This window comes from Poeciliopsis prolifica, unplaced genomic scaffold (genome assembly GCF_027474105.1).
Source record: "Poeciliopsis prolifica strain line A6 unplaced genomic scaffold, Auburn_PproV2 SCAFFOLD117, whole genome shotgun sequence".
NCBI lineage: Eukaryota > Metazoa > Chordata > Actinopteri > Cyprinodontiformes > Poeciliidae > Poeciliopsis > Poeciliopsis prolifica.
This window is the reverse complement of record NW_026562492.1, coordinates 485,115-503,860: the sequence shown is the minus strand read 5'-3', so window position 1 is coordinate 503,860 and position 18,746 is coordinate 485,115. Positions and strand designations below refer to the sequence as shown.

Sequence of the window (18,746 nt, the reverse complement as noted above, 5' to 3'; positions counted from 1 at the left end):
ATTGGCTTAATTTATGTCTGGAGGGAATGGGTAAGGAGTTCACCTTTTTCTCTCACTCTCATGCTGTTTACTCAAGAATTGACTATTCTTTTCCTGTTTAGAGCAGACAGATAAAGGGTCCTGGACTGTAGTATTAAAACTAGGGATGTGTCACTATGGAGTATACTTGAAATTATATTTAGATGCTTATCCTAAGACAACAACATGGAGGCTTAACACAGCTCTGATAAACTCTAATAAATTAAAGGTATTCATTAACAAGGAATTTATGAAATATGCGGAATTTAATAATGGCACAGAAACGTCTCCAAGTACATTATAAGTTTCTGGGTGGGAAAATTATAATGTGGGAATTAAGGAAGAAGAAAGAAAAATCTGAGCAATTCAATAGTCTGAGTAAACAGCTAAACAAATTAGAGCAGAAGCATATTGAAACCAAAGACCTACTGTACTACAGCAGATTCCTGCGATAAAAGTGGAACTAAATAAGAAGCTCAACGACAAGGTAATACTTGGTCTCAAATATTTTAAACAAATTTATTAAGAAAATGGACCTTGAGGAAAAAAACATTGGCCTGATGACTACAACAACTACAAAGATCCATCTTTGAAGTAAAAAAACGCATTTCCAACCAGATGTTTCACACCAGACAAAATACATAAGTCATTTGAAATATATTATAGGAACTTATATAGTCAACCCTAATTAACCAAGCTTCCCTCAGTAAAGCAGTTTCTAGACACTTTGGATCACCCTTCAATTGTCATGGAGCAAAATAAAAGGATATATGCAGATTTAACACCAGCAGAGGTCAATAGGTTAAGGCGCCAGGAAGGAGACGGATTACCAGCTGAATGGTATAAAATTTTGGGGAGGCTCATAACACCTTTGCTGTAAAAATGTTTTAACCATGTGCTTAAAGGAGGTCAGACGACACCAAAAAGATAAAAGTGAGTGCAGCTCATACTGGTCCATTTCAGTCTTGAACATTGATTATAAAATATTCATGGCAATAATTGTCAGTAGACTATACAATATTATCCCTGAACTAATAATACAGGACTTATTAAAAATAGACGATCACAAGACAATGTGAGGCGAGTGTTGGACCTATTCGACATAATGAGCAGAAATATTTTTGAAATCTTTAGCAATTGGTTTCAATGCTGAAAAAGTATTTGATTCTGTATGATGGGAATACTTATGTCTGGTTCTATAATGTTTTGACTTTACTAATACAATCATAAGTTGTTTGAAAATCAATATACAATCTGCCAGTAGCCCAGGTCGAAATAAACTGCGGCCTTTCAGGCACAATCCCTCTGGAACAAGGACGCCTACTTAGCCCAATTTTCTTTGCACATTTTATAGAGCCACTTGCTCAAAAAATTAGGGAAGATACAGAAATTAAGGGAATCCTATTTAAAGGAAGAGAATACAAATCATGTCTATACTCTGAAGATGTTCTAGTGACCTTATTTGACCTAGATACCAGTCTACCTTGCCTCATGTCCTGCCTCCACCAATTTGGACTTCACTCAAGTTTTAAATTCAATATTGAAAAAACTCAGACCATGTGCTTTAGCCACTCACCCCAGGAGAATATAAGTAATTGGTTCAAATTTAAATGAAAAGCAAAAACCATAAAATATTTAGTTGACATTACTAAAAATCTAAACATTAAATGCAAACCAAATTATGGCATCATGACAACTCAAGTAAAAAATTACTTTGACAGATGGGTTTCCTTGACGCTCGATTTATACAACCGAATAGAAACTCTAAAAATTATTATTTTACCTCAACTGTTATTCCTTTTTCAATCTTTATCAGTAGAAAAACCTACCAAGCAGTTTAAAGAGTGGAACCAGACCATCTCCAGGTTTATATTGCAGAATAAGAAATCAAAAGTACGATATAAAATATTACAATTGCGAAGAGATAAAGGAGGAATGTCACTTCCATATTGGGAAAATTATTATAGAGCAGTACAACTGCAGTATGTGGTTTACTGGTGTGAAGACGGGTATGAAGCAGAAAGGAAAGACCTAGAATTATGTCAAATTGACATCCCCTTACAAGCTCTGCTGGATGATAAACACCTCAAGACTACATAGTTAGGTGAATTGTGTGTTCCTGCAAAAGTTTCTTTTGCATCTGGCTCAGAGAGTTCCGTAACCCTCTTTTAGAGAGAAAAGCACAATTATCGTGCTCAATCCATCTGGATTGAGCACGATGGGGATTTTGTGCCAGCACAACTTGGCTTGAAATTCAAAGAATTGACCAGAAAAGGCATTACATGACACTACGTTATCTCTTCTGGAGCTGACCTGGAAAGTTGATGACTGCAGGAACATTTTTACCTTGACAAATGAGACTTTTTCAGATATTTGCAGTTCAGAAATCACTTTAATAAAAACGTTAAACAATTGGAAAAAATTATCAGGACCTCGTTAATATCTTTATTGATGCCTATAAAGATAAATCATATAAGAAGAGGCTGACCAGAATATATGTGTGATTAGAAGCTAATAAAAAAAACAACATTATATATTAAAGATATATTGGAAAGGGAGACAAAATAATGCTGATGGAAAATGAATGGCTAAACATTTGCCAAATTACCTCCACCACCACAGCTCAGGACTTTGGAGGGAATTTTTGTGAAAGAATGTTGTCAGTTTTTTTTATACTCTCAGACTGGCACAGCTGAATCTGGGCATTGTTGGAAATGATGTAACAATGTGATGGCTGACCATCTTCATATTCTCTGGGGCTGCCCATTGATTTATTCCTATTGATTAAAGGTAGTCAAAGACATAAGGTTTGAAATTGAGCACAAATTTCAAACTATATATTTATGTAATTTACAAAGTTACTTCAACTTTCAGAATAAATACCTTTTGAAAATACTAAAAGAAATAGAAGGAAAAAATTAAGAAAATGGGAGCTCACCAACATTGAGAAACTGGTCAGCCACTGTCGAAGAAAAACTAAGTCCAGAAATATTGGTTAAATTGGTTAATATATAGGAATTTGAAAGTAAGTTGAGTCTGTATCAATTCTTTATTCAAAGAGGTAAATCTGGTTTGGTACTGGACAGAATGGCATGACTTGGTAAGTCAGGAGACAAATTCCCACCAGTTTGACTGTTTGTGGAACTTTATGAACAATTGTATCCCGACACATTGTAACCTGTTTGTCAAAACTAAGTTTAGTTTTATCTTTTTGTGATGCATTGATGTTTCCCTCTTTTGGTGAACTATCTGGTCTGAGTGCTATCCATGTTGCAAGAGTATAAATCATATTAAAAATAAAGTATATATATAAAAATAGTAGTTTGACAATTGGTGGATCAAATGGTTGTGGAAGCGTGGCAGAGATCAAGAGGATCCGGAGCAATTCAGAAGATGACATCTGGCATTGAAAACAAACCAGGTCCACAAAGGAGGAAGCATCAGAGCATTTCTAACATCCAATAACCAAAGATCAATGGTCTCGAAGGAAAAACAATGAATGCCAAGTACCTTCACCTGGGAAGGCTAGAAGAAAATCAACTGTAATCAGTGTACTACCAAAGAGCAAAGAAAACTGACAATTATTGGTTTCCTCTACTACTCCAAGCTTGAATTAACCACAGCTGGAGTCTGTTACTCTTACTGCCTGCTTATTGACCCTATGCACGTGACATTGAGCTCTTCAGAACTCTGCCCACTGCCATGATGGACGTCAAAACAACTTTGTTCTTGTAAATGTGACAATATTCTTGTGTGTCTTACACATGTTATTAGATGAATGCTCATGTTCGTGACAAGTCAAGTCTTAAATAACTTAAACAAATTTACATTATGCCACACCGCCGATCGCATTTTGGTTTACTTTTATATCCTTCGTCACCAACCCTGACAAATTTAGCAGCCAAAGAAGTGCCACCTACCAATAAAGGGCTTTATTACTCCTAGGTCATAAGATAAATCTTGACACTTTTAATACAAAGTTGATATTATTTAAAATGTCTTTGTTATGACAACTTGGCATTAACCAAGAAATCATAATTTGACATAAATTTGTTATAAAGTATTACTGATTAAACTTAAATTATGCAGCTTTATGTTATTAAAGCTAAAGTTTAATCAGTGATACTTTATAACAAATTTGTCAGATCATGATTTCTTGGTTAATGTCAAGTTGTCATAACGAAGACATTTTAAATAATATCAACTTTGTATTAAAAGTGTCATGATTTAGTGAATGACACTTTATGACAAAAGTCATAAATATTTATGAAGACTTACTCATGTTTATGACAGGTGTTATGTTTATGACAGTATCATGACAGCCTTATTCACAACCCGTCAAATAAAGTGTTACCGTAATTGCAGTTGTTTGTTTCACGATATGACATTTTTTACGTACATGTGCAACTGTTTAAAAAATATCATGTGTGATAGTTGTCATTTAATTTTTGTGGATTTGACATAAAACTCAAAGTAGGATTTAATATTTTGATGAAAAATTGATACTCTGAGGAAGAAATTTTTGATAAATATTGTAGAATTGATAAAATTACAAAGGTCTAATTCACTAAGCCAATGTCTTCACTACAACCTGGATCCACTGCGTCTAATCTTCACCACCAACAATCCTCCAACTCATGGTTTGTTGATCAAGAAACAGAGAGGTTCATTAAAAGAAGCAGCGAAGCAGCATCACCCAGAGGCTATTGAACATTGATGGATAGTTAATGAATTCATCGATACAGTGGCTATTCCGTGCTCTACCCGGGGATGCTTAGAGGTAACCATCCTTCCTGGATGGAACAAAGCTGATGGAGGAGGCAGAGTGGCCCTGCCAAGCAGCTGTTGCTGTCATAATCAGCGAGCCACTACTGCCAAAACCGGATATTCTTCTGCTCTCTGTCATCCTTCACAGCTCCAATCTCCCCTCTGTCTCAAGGACCAGCTGCACCTCCAATCCCAGTAAGTGGGCCTTCGGCTTCCCCCAGCGCTCTGAGTTCCCAGTGCTTCATCAGAAGCAAAGCCTCCCTGAGCAAACAGCAAATTTACCTGGGGAGTCAGTAGGTGCTCCAGGTCCTCTTCGTGGTTGCAGCCGGCCTTTGGGTCGTCCACCAGAACTTCCTCGTGGCTCCAGCCAGCCTCAGGAGGTTCTTCATAGATCCTGTTGCCAAGCTTCTCCATGGGTCCTGTCAACATCTGGCCCGCCCTCCAGAACCTCTTTATGGATGCGTGTGACCTCCTGGCCACCCACCACAGCTTCTTTGTGGGTCCGTTCAGCCTCCTGGCGGTATTGAACACTCTTCAATGGGTACATGAAGAGTGTTCCTTCTTCCTCTTTCGTCGCCGTCCACCAGACAGTTTGCGGCAGATTCCGCCACGATGTTTTCTGTTTTGGGACAGTTATTTTGTTTCTCTTTGTGTTTACTTTTGGACACTTGCCCCCCGTCCAGCACCCCTCCAACTACCCTGGTTGGGTTGTTTTTCGTTTTGGACCTTTTAAGGACATCTTTTGAGGGAGGTTGTGGGGTACTGTAAGGATTTATTTTTTTGAGTGTGTATGTTCCTAGTTTATTGAGTCTCCATGTAGTGTCTTGTTTGGTTTTTTTTGCCCTTAATTGTCTCCAGCTGTCCCTTGTGTCCTGATTACTCCTCTGTGTATTTAATTCCACCTTTTTCTGTTTCCCGTCAGATCCTTGTCGTGTGGCGGATGTTACCTTATGTCTCCCTATTTCCTGTGTTGTGCCTTACCTGTTGCTAGCAGTGTCTGAGCTCTTTGTCTCATTGCTCAGCAGTGCTACCTGGACTTCTGTATTCTTTTTAGATTCATCATTAAAAAACTATTTTCACTACAACCTGAGTTCACCACGTCTAAATCCTCACCACCAACAAACCACCAACTCATGACATTTAGTGCATCAACATGTGCTATCTTTATACTTTACAATGATACTCAAATGAAGGAATCTGGTATAGCAAGACCCTCGTATTTACTCAGTAGGATATTTTGATGGAGTTTTGGTAGATCAACATGTACTGCCATGTGTATTTTATGAAGGTAGGATTCTAATATGGGCTTTTAGTCCATCTAAATGTTTCCGCTTTACATTTTAAAACAGCATGCTACTCTCATGAAGAATATTAGTGCATTTACACAAACAGGTATTTTTAAATGGGCTTAAAAAATATGTAAAAGATACAGGTGCTTTTCTAAAAGATACAGGTGCTAGTCTAAAAGCACCTGTATCTTTTCACATTTTTTTCAAATCACTACTGAAATCCTGTCATTTGAATATAATACATGGAAATCAGTCTAACATTGACACTAACTCCTAAGGTCCTTGGTATGTAAACATGATGGTAGTGATTTTCAAAAGGGAGCACTGACTAATAAACATAGATTATATTGCCAAGTGAGCTTAAGTGACATCACATTTCTAATTCATAGGGTTTAATATAATGTTTGTCCACCCTCTAGAACAGCTTCCGCTCTTCTGGGACGGCTGTCCACGAACATTGGGAATGTGTTTCATGAGGATTTTTGACCATTATTCCAGAAGTGTATTTGTGAGGTCACATATTGGATGAGAAGGCCTGGCTCTCAGACCCAGCTCTAATTCACCCCAAAGGTGTTCTGTCAGGTTAAGGTCAGGACAAGTGAAGTTCGTCCACACCAAACTCTTTATGGACCTTGCTTTGTGCTCTGATGCACACTCCTATAGGAGTAGGAGTGTAGCATTCTGGAATTATCCAAAATGTCTCGGGATGCTAGAGCATTCAGAGTTCTTTTCACTGGAACTAAAGGGTCAAGCCTAGCTCCTGAAAACCAATTCCCTCCACCAACATTTATACTTAGCACATTGCAGTCAGACATGTACCGTTTTCCTAGCAACCACTAAACCCAAACATGTTCATCAGATTGGCAGATGGAGAATCATTCCAGAGAATGCGCCGGAGAATCCACTGCATTCACTGAGAATCCACTGCTCTAGAGTCCAGTGGTGGCGTGCTTCACACCACTGCATCTGACGCTTTGCATTGCACTTGGATGCAGCTGGTCACCATGGAAACCAATTCCATGTAGCTCTGTGCACTGTTCTTGAGGTCTTCTCAGGATTTATTGCACAGATGGCATCCTATCATAGTTCCACGCAGGAATTCACTCAGCTCCTGAGAGCGACCCATTCTTTCACAAATGATTGTAAAACAGTCTGCATGTCAAGGTGTTTAATTTGATACACTTGTGGCCATGGAAGTGATTGGAACTCCTGATTCTGATCATTTGATGGGTGATGTGAAGTAGATTTTTCTTCAATTAGAAAATGTTTTATTTGCATGGTACAGTGTTCTTTTATGTATCACATAAATGTAATTGTGTCATAGTCAAAATGTTTTTCATGCAGCTGCAGAGGGTGTACAAAGTAATTGAACAAGATGTGTATGTTGAAGTTTCCCAGACGGGTTATCTGGGAACTTGCTGTTTTTACCGTGGTCTTCCCCGCATGGAGATAGAGTGTTTAGTTTTCGCATCCCGTAGACAGGATAGTGAATGAGCGTATAAGGTTTAACTGTTCCGTCTGTTTTCCTTTGTTTCCTTTGTTTGGTCCTTGAAGATTGAGTCTCCGCCTCTATTAGCAGAGAGAGGTGAATAAAGCAACTATGCAACTCTGAGTTCGTTAAAGCAGAATGATTTTCGCCTAATGCAGTGTTTTTGCTCCCTGACTTTTGTCTAGATCTTAGTCTCTGAATTGTGCACTTCACAGTGAGCCAATACTTTTGCCAATATACAGTCATGGCCAAAAGTTTTGAGAATGATTCAAATGTTAATATTTACAAAGTCTACTGCTTCAGTTTTTATAATGGCAATTTGCATATACTCCACAATGTTATAAAGAGTGATCAGTGTAACAGCAATTAATTGCAAAGTCAATATTTGCCTAGAAAATGAACTTTATCCCCCAAAACACATTTCAACTTCATTGCAGCCCTGCCTTAAAAGGACCACCTAACATTGTTTCAGTGATTGCTCCATTAACACAGGTGTAGGTGGTGATGAGGACAGGACTGGAGATCAATCTGTCATGATTAAGTAAGAAAGACACTTTGAAAAGAGGCTGGTGCTTGGCATCATTGTTTCTCTTCTGTGAACCATGCATATGTTTCTTTAGAGTAAAGAAACACGTGCAGTCATCATTGCAATGCACAAAATTGGCCCAATAGGAAGAGAATCGCAGCTAGAAAGATTGCACCTCAGTCAACAATCTATTGTATCATCAAGAACTTCAAGGAGAGAGGTTCCATTGTTGCCAAAAAGGCTCCAGGGTGCCCAAGAAAGACCAGCAAGCACCAGGACCGTCTCTTAAAAGTGTTTCAGCTGCGGGATCGGGCTACCAGCAGTGCAGAGCTTGCTCAGGAATGGCAGCAGGCAGGTGTGAGTGCATCTGCACGCACTGTGAGGCGGAGACTCTCGGAGCAAGGCCTGGTCTCAAGGAGGGCAGCAAAGAAGAAGCCAATTCTCTCCAGGAAAAACATCAGGGACAGACTGATATTCTGCAAAAGGTACAGGGAGTGGACTGCTGAGGACTGGGGGTAAAGTCATTTTCTCTGATGAATCCCCTTTCCGATTGTTTGGGACATCTGGAAAACAGCTTGTTCGGAAAAGACGAGGTGAGCGCTACCACCAGTCTTGTCTCATGCCAACTGTAAAGCATCCTGAAACCATTCATGTGTGGGGTTGCTTCTCAGCCAAGGGAGTCGGCTCTCTCACAGTCTTACCTAAAAACACAGCCATGAATAAAGAATGGTACCAGAATGTCCTCCGAGAGCAACTTCTCCCAACCGTCCAAGAGCAGTTTGGTGATGAACAATGCCTTTTCCAGCATGATGGAGCACCTTGCCATAAAGCAAAGGTGATATCTAACTGGCTCAGGGAACAAAACATAGAGATTTTGGGTCCATGGCCTGGAAACTCCCCTGATCTTATCCCATTGAAAACTTGTGGTCAATCATCAAGAGAGGGGTGGACAAACGAAAACCTAGGATTTCTGACAAAATGCAAAGCATTGATTGTGCAAGAATGGACTGCTATCAGTCAGGATTTGGTCCAGAAGTTGATTGAGAGCATACCAGGGAGAATTGCAGAGGTCCTGAAGAAGAGGGTTCAACACTGCAAATATTGACTTGCTGCATTAACTCATTCTAACTGTCAATAAAAGCTTTTGTTTCTCATAATATGATTGCAATTGTATTTCTGTATGTGATGACAACATCTGACATACATACATGAAAACCAGAGGGCAGCAGATCATGTGAAAATATAATATTTGTATCATTCTCAATACTTTTGGCCATGACTGTAGTGTTCTTAGGAAGGAGAAATATTAGTTTGTCTAAGTAATACTGAAATGCCATAACATTGAAATAAAACAATATTCTGTCTTGAGGAAATATTTTTCACATTTCCTCTAAAGTATATCTACTTTTTATTGTGCTAATTTTCATAAGGATGTTGTCTATAAATGTTTTATGGACTGAGAGTTTGTAAAATTCTGTAACAGTACATTAGCAATGTACTCTTGAAACGTGTAAATATGTTGAAAACACAAAGTAATTTTTTTTCAATCGCAAAGTGTGCTGCTGTAGAGCTCTGGTTTGCAGTACTGTAGTGTGTTGTGCAGCATGTAATGTACAAAGTAGCAAAGCAGAATAATAAGTTATTGATAAGTAATTAAAAAGTGTACTTGATTGGCAATTATAGGAAACCAAAAATTTAATTGGAGCATTCTGTGATCACACTATTAATATTTAGTATATATAATGCGAATATTTATAAGACATTTCAATTATATTTGAAATGTAATTTGCTCACAAAAATGATACATTTAAGATATACTAATCAAGCGTGTTTGTTTCATATGAAAAGTGTTATACTTAAAGAACACTAAGTATACTTTTGGTTGCTCCAAGAAAAGCATGTGCTAGTACACTTAGTACACTTTAAATTATGATTTTCTACAATGTAATTACAATAAAAATACATGAAGAACAAACTAGTGGTTCCAAAATAACATGCTTCAAGTAAAATAATCCTTAAACTTGAAATAGATTGATGATTAGTCTGGCTTCAAGTATGCTCAAGTTTACTAAGATTTAATATTCATAGCACATATTTTTCACAAGGGTTCGCATGACCTGCAGACTCTTAACAGCACATCTGTAGTCAAGTGCTGCCTCATTTAAACTCAGCTTCAACTGGCCATCCTCTGAAAGTGTGCGAGGTTCTCACTCTACATCTGCAGGAGTTGGTGTAAGCAAATATTAATCATAGAAATTTCTCTCTGCTTGTGTTCCACCTCAGACCTGCGACGAATGACAGCTGGTTTTATGGGCATGGCAGTGGCCATCATTCTGTTTGGCTGGATCATTGGCTTGCTTGGCTGCTGTTGGGATCGAGGTCTCATGCAATATGTGGCTGGCCTGCTCTTCCTCATGGGAGGTGAGTGTACGACAAAGTGTTAGTTCAAGTTAACTGTTTCACTCTCTAGCAAAGATGGTACCATCTTTGTTTTTAACTAGATTAAAACACATTCTAATTTTTTTATTTGACTATTTCAATTTGTGGTAAGTTGATAGTTGTGACTGCAGCAACTACTAAAGATCAAACTTAGACATGTTTATATGGACATAAGTAGTAGAAATCAGCAGCTGATCAGAAAAAAAAAATGCAAACAGCCCAACTGGAATATTATGGTCTGATTCAGGTCCATCAGAATGAAGTTGTAATCCAAATAAGAGGGTTGTTTTATGCCAAATGATGCGAACTATGTGCAGAACAGGTGATATGATCATATCTTTCTGGAAAACTGACATGACTGAGCATGTGTAAGCCATGTCAACACAACATGCTCACATATGAATAACTTTGAAAACAATTAGCAACATCCTATTACTGTTTTTAAATGTGTTTAAAAGCATACCCCAAGATTAATGAGGCAACCAGCCTCAAGTGAGCAAATCAATGCTGTTAAATTTTATTGTCCAGTGGCAGATTTTTTGTGTGTGTGATTACTTACTAAATTTACTTACTAAATTTTAGTGATTAATATAAAAAATTGCCTTGTTTCATTCCTATATTAAAAAACACAGACTCACCTCAAAATTCTGTATGCAGCAGGTTATCTTACCAGGGCAAATGACTGATTTCAATAGAACTTTACTAACTTGAAAATTCTGCTTCAAGTCTAGATCTTAGCCATCCAGTTTTCATATTTTAAATTTAAAGTTATAGTTTATATTCTGTTTCCTCGGAGGGCTCAGAAAGGCTCTCTGAGCAGAAGTGAAGTATAAACATAGTGAGAGTGCTAACGTCCCAAGTGTTTGTTCAGCAGTGTGTCTCATTTGTAACATGGGCAGCCAATGGAAGCTTCACACACAGCATAACAGCTCAGCTTGGCAAGAGGCAGCTGCACACTCAGCTATGATCAATCTTGGATTAAGGCTGTGCCACTAGAGTTTTATAATGAATAAGCAATTAAAATCCAATTATATTTCTTGGCAATAAAAACTTAGAAAATATGCTTAGTCACTCTGCAGGAGCCAAATCACAGCTAAGCGACACAGAGGGTCACAGCCAGCCCAAATTTAGGATCTGTTTCTTCATCTGATTTAGCTAAGAGTTCACATAAGAGCTGATCATTAAAATGATGTATCAACAAATATATGTCATCATTTTAATGTAGCATGCTAATTTTATCTTGTCTCAACTTTTGTGCATCATTAAATCTGTTAACATTTAGACCACAAAAATCTGTGGAGTTTTTTGTGGTCTAAATGTAACCAAATAACCAATTCTTCCCATGCAGCTGCTTTATTTTCTATAAATGAGCTATAAAACTGTTTTTTCAGGACAATGAACTGTAAATGTATTGGGGGCGGGGGAGGTGAAGAATAATAAGATCAGAAAAAGGAAACCAAAAATGATCAAGCTTCCCCTTTCCTTTTTATTCTTTTTTTTATCCTCCTCTCCTATCACTACTTCCTCTACTTCCTTTTTTTCTAGTCGTCCAAATCCCATTTGGAAAGGAATTCAAACTCTGGTCAATCAAATCAATCAGTGCAATTACTGCTCCCTTCTGAGCTAAATTCCAATTAATTGCTGGGATTAGGCACAGATGACATCCAGAGTTATCTTTGCAAATTATAAAAGGTTTTATTTATCTTAATACAAAAACCCAGTCTGTCACATATGGTGCCTAACGCTCCTCAGCAGAACGAAACATTGCACTGCCCCGCCAAAGGCAAGTTCAAGGAACACACCTAAAACATTTGCATTCAATGACAAATAGGACATTTCAGTACCAAAGATAAAGGCAGGAGACTGACACAAAACCAAGTTCTGAAAGAATGAACAAGCTACAATGAATAATAAATGAACTTATTATCATAAACAAAACAATTTGGGTGGGGTACTTGTGAACTATAATACACATGAACAGTAAAATAAATGAACTAATAAATTTGATGTCTCTCACATATGCCGACTTCAAATCAGACTGGCTTGGTATGTGTAGAACAGAAATGATCAGCTCTGCTCAGAAGAATTGAATTGAATTGCACCACAGGGACTAATGCAAAAACTCCAAACACGGCTTTGAACGCAGGCCAGGGCCTGCAGTACAAAAGCACCTTAAGATGATCAAACTTGTCCTTCAAAATGTCAAAATGTGAGGAGACATTGATTATTAATCAATAACTGTGCTAAACGTCAACTTTTGTTCTACTTCTGTTGTTACAGGAACTTTCTGCATTATCTCCCTCTGTACCTGTGTTGCTGGCATTAACTTTGAGCTTTCCCGTTTTCCACGGTACCTGTACGGCCTTCCTGACGACATTGGCCATGGCTATGGATGGTCTATGTTTTGCGCATGGGGAGGTCTTGGCCTTACCCTCATCGCTGGTTTCTTCTGCACCCTGGCTCCCTCTGTTCAGCCAATACCCAGATCCACCTGTCCCAAAGCTCGGCAAGAGAACGGCACTGTCTGCTAAAGCTAGAAAAAGTGAACAGACCAGCTACATCAATTGATTATAAAATAGACAAACTGTCAACTCATGTCATCTGCCTACTTATCATTGATCAGTTCTGGGTACAGAGTTTTTAAATTGTGTGTGTTTGAAATGGATATCTTGATAATCTGGTTTCTTGATCATACAATGAGAGGGTCAAGATCTTAGAAGAAATAAATAAAAAATTATTCTGTCTTTTGTTATTGTGGGACAGATGTGGAAATTGACCTTGGATAGGAAAATATTCCAAGAAACGGACTGATGTGTGGAGCTTGTCACCTGAAGATTGGGTGTAAGTGTAAAAATGGATAGTAACAATTTGACAAAGATGTGTTCTCTGTTCTTGCCTGGTGTAATGCAGTTGGTTTCTTTAGAATTCTCACAGGAACCAGATTGAACTAATCCAGGGTTATCATCTGAGTAAACTTTTCTGTGCACCATGCAAAGTTGCATGTAACAAATGAGCGGGATTAAGATACAAACTCAATTGTTGTTAATTATTAACTGGAATATTCCAAAAATGGTAACAGGAAACAGGAATTTTCATATTGGATTGCTGTTATTCTGTATAGGCGCATTCCTTTGCCTACAATGACCTTACATGCCATTAAGTATTTTGACCATACAATTTTTGTTTAATTTTTTTATTGATTCCCTCATTTTGTGAACAAACAGAAATTTTCTGTCAGAGCAAATGCCTTGTGTCCTTTTATTCATGAGTATGTATGAGTATGAGCATGTTGGCAAGAAGGTGATTTTACTGTCTATACAACAAATCTTTTTATTTAATAAAGTAGATACATAGATTGAATATGTAAAAAATCTATTTCTTTTAATCTGAGTTACTGATGAATCAAGTTAAGAGGGAGCATATTCACATTAAGATTTTGCTGCCTTCAGAAGGAGTGAAAAAGCATGTAGGTTTTTTGTAACTCATTCTTTGGTATTGATTTCCTGGTCAACTGTCCACAATTTCCTCCCTCTATTGGGTTCCATATCACAAGAAAGCACAAATTTATCCAGCTGACATATTCTAGACCCAGGAGATCATGTCATGTATCAGTAAAATCTTAACTCGCCTTAATCACCATCAATGACTTCCAGAGATTTGTCTGTGGTCAGTGGTATAAACCTTAGGTCTGATGAATAAGGCCTTCTTTTCACTGGCATCTCTATAGTGTTGCTCGACTTAGCTCAACTTTACATGGTGGTTTTTCATTACAATAGTTCTAACAGTGAAACCATTACAGTTGGGTGGCACCAGAGTTTGAAATGTAGTATGGCATGATCTTGTACAAACTGCTGCAGGTGTTGAAGCCGTGGATGGTGTTGGGGTAGAAGAAGTGGAGCTTGAAGTCCTTAATTTGGATTCTCTCTTAATTTGGAGAGTTAAGGGACTCTCCCTTAATTAAGGGAAGTGGAGATATACCTTTCATAGAAAGAGGTTCTGGAAACACAAAACATACATAAGGTGTAAATGCAATATATGTTCGAGCCAGTGAATAATCCAAGCAGAGCACATTGATAGCAAGTTAGTATTGCCTTGATGCAAGACACAACATCATAAGTTTCAGAATATTCTTGTTCGTTCAAAGTAAGCGCACCACTGAGGGACAAGTTGCATAGAAGAGTCTTTAAGTCATAAAACCATCATCCATTATGGAATACAGCAATGATGTTCTCAATTTCAATCAACTCTACCTGTTACTAGTTGCTGCCTGTAAATGGCGTCTGTTTCGTTGAACCACTCTGGCTGTTGTGTTGGTCCAGTAATCGCTTTACAGGGTTCTAATCGTCTTGCTGTTCACTGGTACCTGTAGGCAGCCATCAACAGAGTCACACTTGTCACTGCAAATCAACAAGGCAGTTAAAAGTGATTTACATAATAAAAACATGACAATAAATACACAAAAGAAAAGAAACGTTATATTACATCACAGTCAGTAACAGGCAATCTTCTGATGCTGCCTTCTTAGCCTGAGTTGGTACATTTGGAACTCCTGCAAAGTGGATCCTAAAAATGAGACAGGTAATTACTTAACTGTTACTTAACTGGGAATACCTTTCTAATCAAATAAAGTTAAGTTGAGCCATAATGAGTAGGTGCCAGTGGAAAAGGGCAACATGGGTAATCTCATATGTGCATTCCATGTGCTCCAGAAAGCAAATCTTGATCAATGTTTTGGAATAGTCAATATTTGAAACATATTTATTGAGTGTTGGATTACTTAAAATTCTATTTGGGCGTAGAGAAATTGGTGTTCATTGCTCATAAAAACCTCTTAAGGTTTTCATGAGCAATAACTAAATTTGGGTATGTAATAAATAAATTTGGGTATGCAATTTAAACACCTAAATTTCTATTGCACCTTTCAGATTTCTTTGTCACATTACTAAGCAAATTTTCATTTAAGGCTAAAACTACCTGGGTTAATGTGAAAAACTTTTAGCCTAAAGGATCTGTTTAAATAATTACTTGAGTTTATATAAAAACAAACATAAAACAGGGGAAATCAGTCATGGGGTCAATGTAAGGAATATCAACAACTCTTTTCAGAAATGCAGTTCTCAGAAAGTCATAAAAATTATACAAATGCTTGATTTTTATTTTTCCTTTAGCTTTTATTTTACTATTACAAAGTAAAATAAGTAAATCATGAATGAATTTCATATCTGACTGGAATTAAGGAGGAAGCATGGGCATCACAATGTAAGGAGCCATTCATTGTGTGCTCAAGTCCTACAATAGACTTAAAAAGAACACATCCCTTTTGATTTGGTTTGAGATATTCTATTTTGTTCAACCTCACACCTAAAGTATTTACATTCTACAGGTGCAACTTGACTTTTAGTTTATTCATGTAAACAGTAAGCAGAACAATGCACTTCACATATTTGTACATGAAAAGTACATGAAAAGTCCCATGTTCAGATATTTATTATATTTATAAGAATCTATCATAGATGCCATCTACAAGACCTCCTACTCAACATATTGTCATCAGAACTAATCTAAAAACAATCAGCTCTCTAAAAACACACACAAAAAAAACTGCATTTACTGTTTGCATCCTGATCACTTGAAGATTTGTGTGTCTTAACTTGTTGGATTGTTGTATCAATGTCTGTGTTCCCCAATCTTAGAAAGTATTTTTATTTTTATTTTTAAGGATTCATTGAATAAAAGACCCAAAATTTAAAAACTGGAATGACTCATTACTAAAATCTACAAAGATGGTTTAGTGATAAGATGGCTTAAGAGCCACTTATTGAAAGACAAAATAAAAGTAGAAATTGTCCTATTGTGTATCAGTTCAGTCATGTTCTAGATTAAAATAAAGTAGAATTGTATTCAGTTCACAGTACCAGTTGTCTTTGTGGGTTTACTGGGAAGAGATCTCACTGCAAGATGTTTCAGGAAGGACATGAAATGTCATAATGTTGGTTGTTGAAGAAGGACCCAAATGCAGACAAACAAAGGCATTAGTTAATTTAATGATGAATGGTTGAAATAATAATGGGCACTTGCAAAAATACAAAATCTAATGTTGCAACAAAAATAAATCCAAAAGAACATCAAACTTGGAGACCCAAGGAGAAAATAGGGAAGCACATAGGACTCCAGTAAATGATCATAAGGGTCTGATGAGGAATGGAAGTGAATGAGAGGCTAAAATACTGGGAGGTGGCGAGCTAGATAAAAGCAGGGCTGTTTAGTTTAATTGATTGCAGGTAAGAGTGATAAGCAGGAGCCAAGCTGAAGGCAGGGAGAAAATGGCACAGAGAAACTACAAGGATCTAAAGGGGAACACAAAAGAGTGGTAAAAGTAACAAGTGAGCTAGGAATAAATGTAATCCTAAGAAACAATAAGATACTGACAGTAAAATAACCAGAAAGAGAAAAGAGCATGAGAAGAAAACAGAGGAAACCCAAAATAGAAATAAGGCTGATCTAAAGATAAGAACTAAGAAACACAGAGCTAGAGTAACTAGAAGATTAACAAAGAAATAACCTAATTAGAATCACTAAAGAAAAATTGACAAAAAGACTAACTAAATCTAAAGCAACAAAATAAGAAGACTAGAAAACTACGGGGGGACTAGAAGGACTTAATAACTTAACCAAAGAAAGGTATACCTAGACTCAGACATGTAAGAATAACTGAAACCAGGGTGATGAAATAACTAAGAAATAAATATTACTGGAAGCACTACAGCAAGGCTGAAATAAGGAATAACTAGAAGGATAAACTAATAATCTAACTATAATCACTAAAGAAAGCTCGACATGGACTCTGACATCCAAGAATAACATAACCTAAGAAAACTAAAGAATAAACCTAACTAGAAACACTATGAAGGATTTAAAATAAGGAAAGCAATAATAGTACTAATCACACTAAATACCTCAAATAATAAAATCAAAAGGACTATGAAGGGCTAACCTAAAGAAAACTAAGACATAATAATAAATGAGGTCAAAACTAAGTCCAAAAACCCAGAGTTCTGACATGAACCAGTTTCAGTCTCATCCATAAGAAATAAAACATAACAAATTACAACACACATTTGTTAGATTATTCCCTCCCCAATTCTGATATCTACAACACAGATTGGAAACCTGACAGATCCTTACATCCTTTGAGCAGAAATGTCATAAACAATGGTGTCAACTCGTTAGGAAAGCATTGCTCTAATCTGACCTCTTGTAACAAGTAATCTAGCATGTTACTATGAACAATCCAATGATCTGATTCAAGTTATTCCAAGTCACTGTGTTACTATACAGTATTTTTGTTTTATTTAATAAAATAAAATTTTGCTTTCCTCTTTTTACTTGGAGAATTATGCATCATGAGTAACACCAGCGATAAAAATATGAACAATAGAGGGAAAAGAGAGATGCACATTTTCTAGCTGTTACAACTGGCACAAGGTCATAACAAAAACAGAAGACCTTGCAGGGGTTTAAGTACAGAAAAATAAATATTTATTAACAAAAATGATAATGGATTGTGGATGTCAGTATCAGTGGTGTAATGTAAATGCTTGGATGTGTTGTATGAGTGCTTGTGGAAGTGTAAGGTGCAATTCAAACTCAAATGTGCAAAAGGAGGAGAGGTGAGACTGACAACAGCGCACCACAAGCATCAAGAGCAGGCAGAGTGGGCGCCAAAGGTGATACAGAAGGTGAAGCCAGCCAGGCTTAAATACTCTGTGCTCCAAATCAACTGGACCAGTAACACCTGCAAAGGGGAGGAGCATAAAGACAGACAAAAGCATCTGCAACCTAGCCCACAAGGCCCAGGGTCGTAACGCTAGCTGATGGATTTTTCATTGAGTAATCAACATACTTATTCAAAGTAAATATGCAATCCCTGAAAACAAATTAACTAGACTATATGTCATATACATGTATATGTTTTATGATCTCAAGGTTGCAAACTGCCCCAAAAACATATTTTCCATTTGCTCTTCAACAAAATTTAATCAAGCATTGTGACTTTCATTCCAGGATAGAACAGTCACTTTATCATTTGCCACACAACAAGCAAGATAAATACTGAAGTAGCACACACAAGCTGGCTTCCAGACTCTGCTATATCTCATTGCTCAAAATACATTTGATTATTGGACAGAAATGCAGTTACATAAGTTGACTGGCAATT

General features: G+C 37.2%; 1 protein-coding gene across 2 annotated transcripts in view; it reads left to right on the top strand.

The window, feature by feature from the left end:
* tmem178bb (transmembrane protein 178Bb) overlaps positions 1-16,432 on the top strand; it is a 48,716-nt gene extending 32,284 nt beyond the window's left edge. For both annotated transcript variants that reach the window (XM_055024242.1, XM_055024243.1), the window contains exons 4-5: positions 10,373-10,510; positions 12,809-16,432. In XM_055024242.1, the coding sequence (XP_054880217.1) occupies positions 10,373-10,510; positions 12,809-13,059 (389 nt within the window). In that variant the 3' untranslated portion in view covers positions 13,060-16,432. The remainder of the gene's footprint in view (positions 1-10,372; positions 10,511-12,808) is intronic.
* Positions 16,433-18,746: the final 2,314 nt, after the last annotated feature.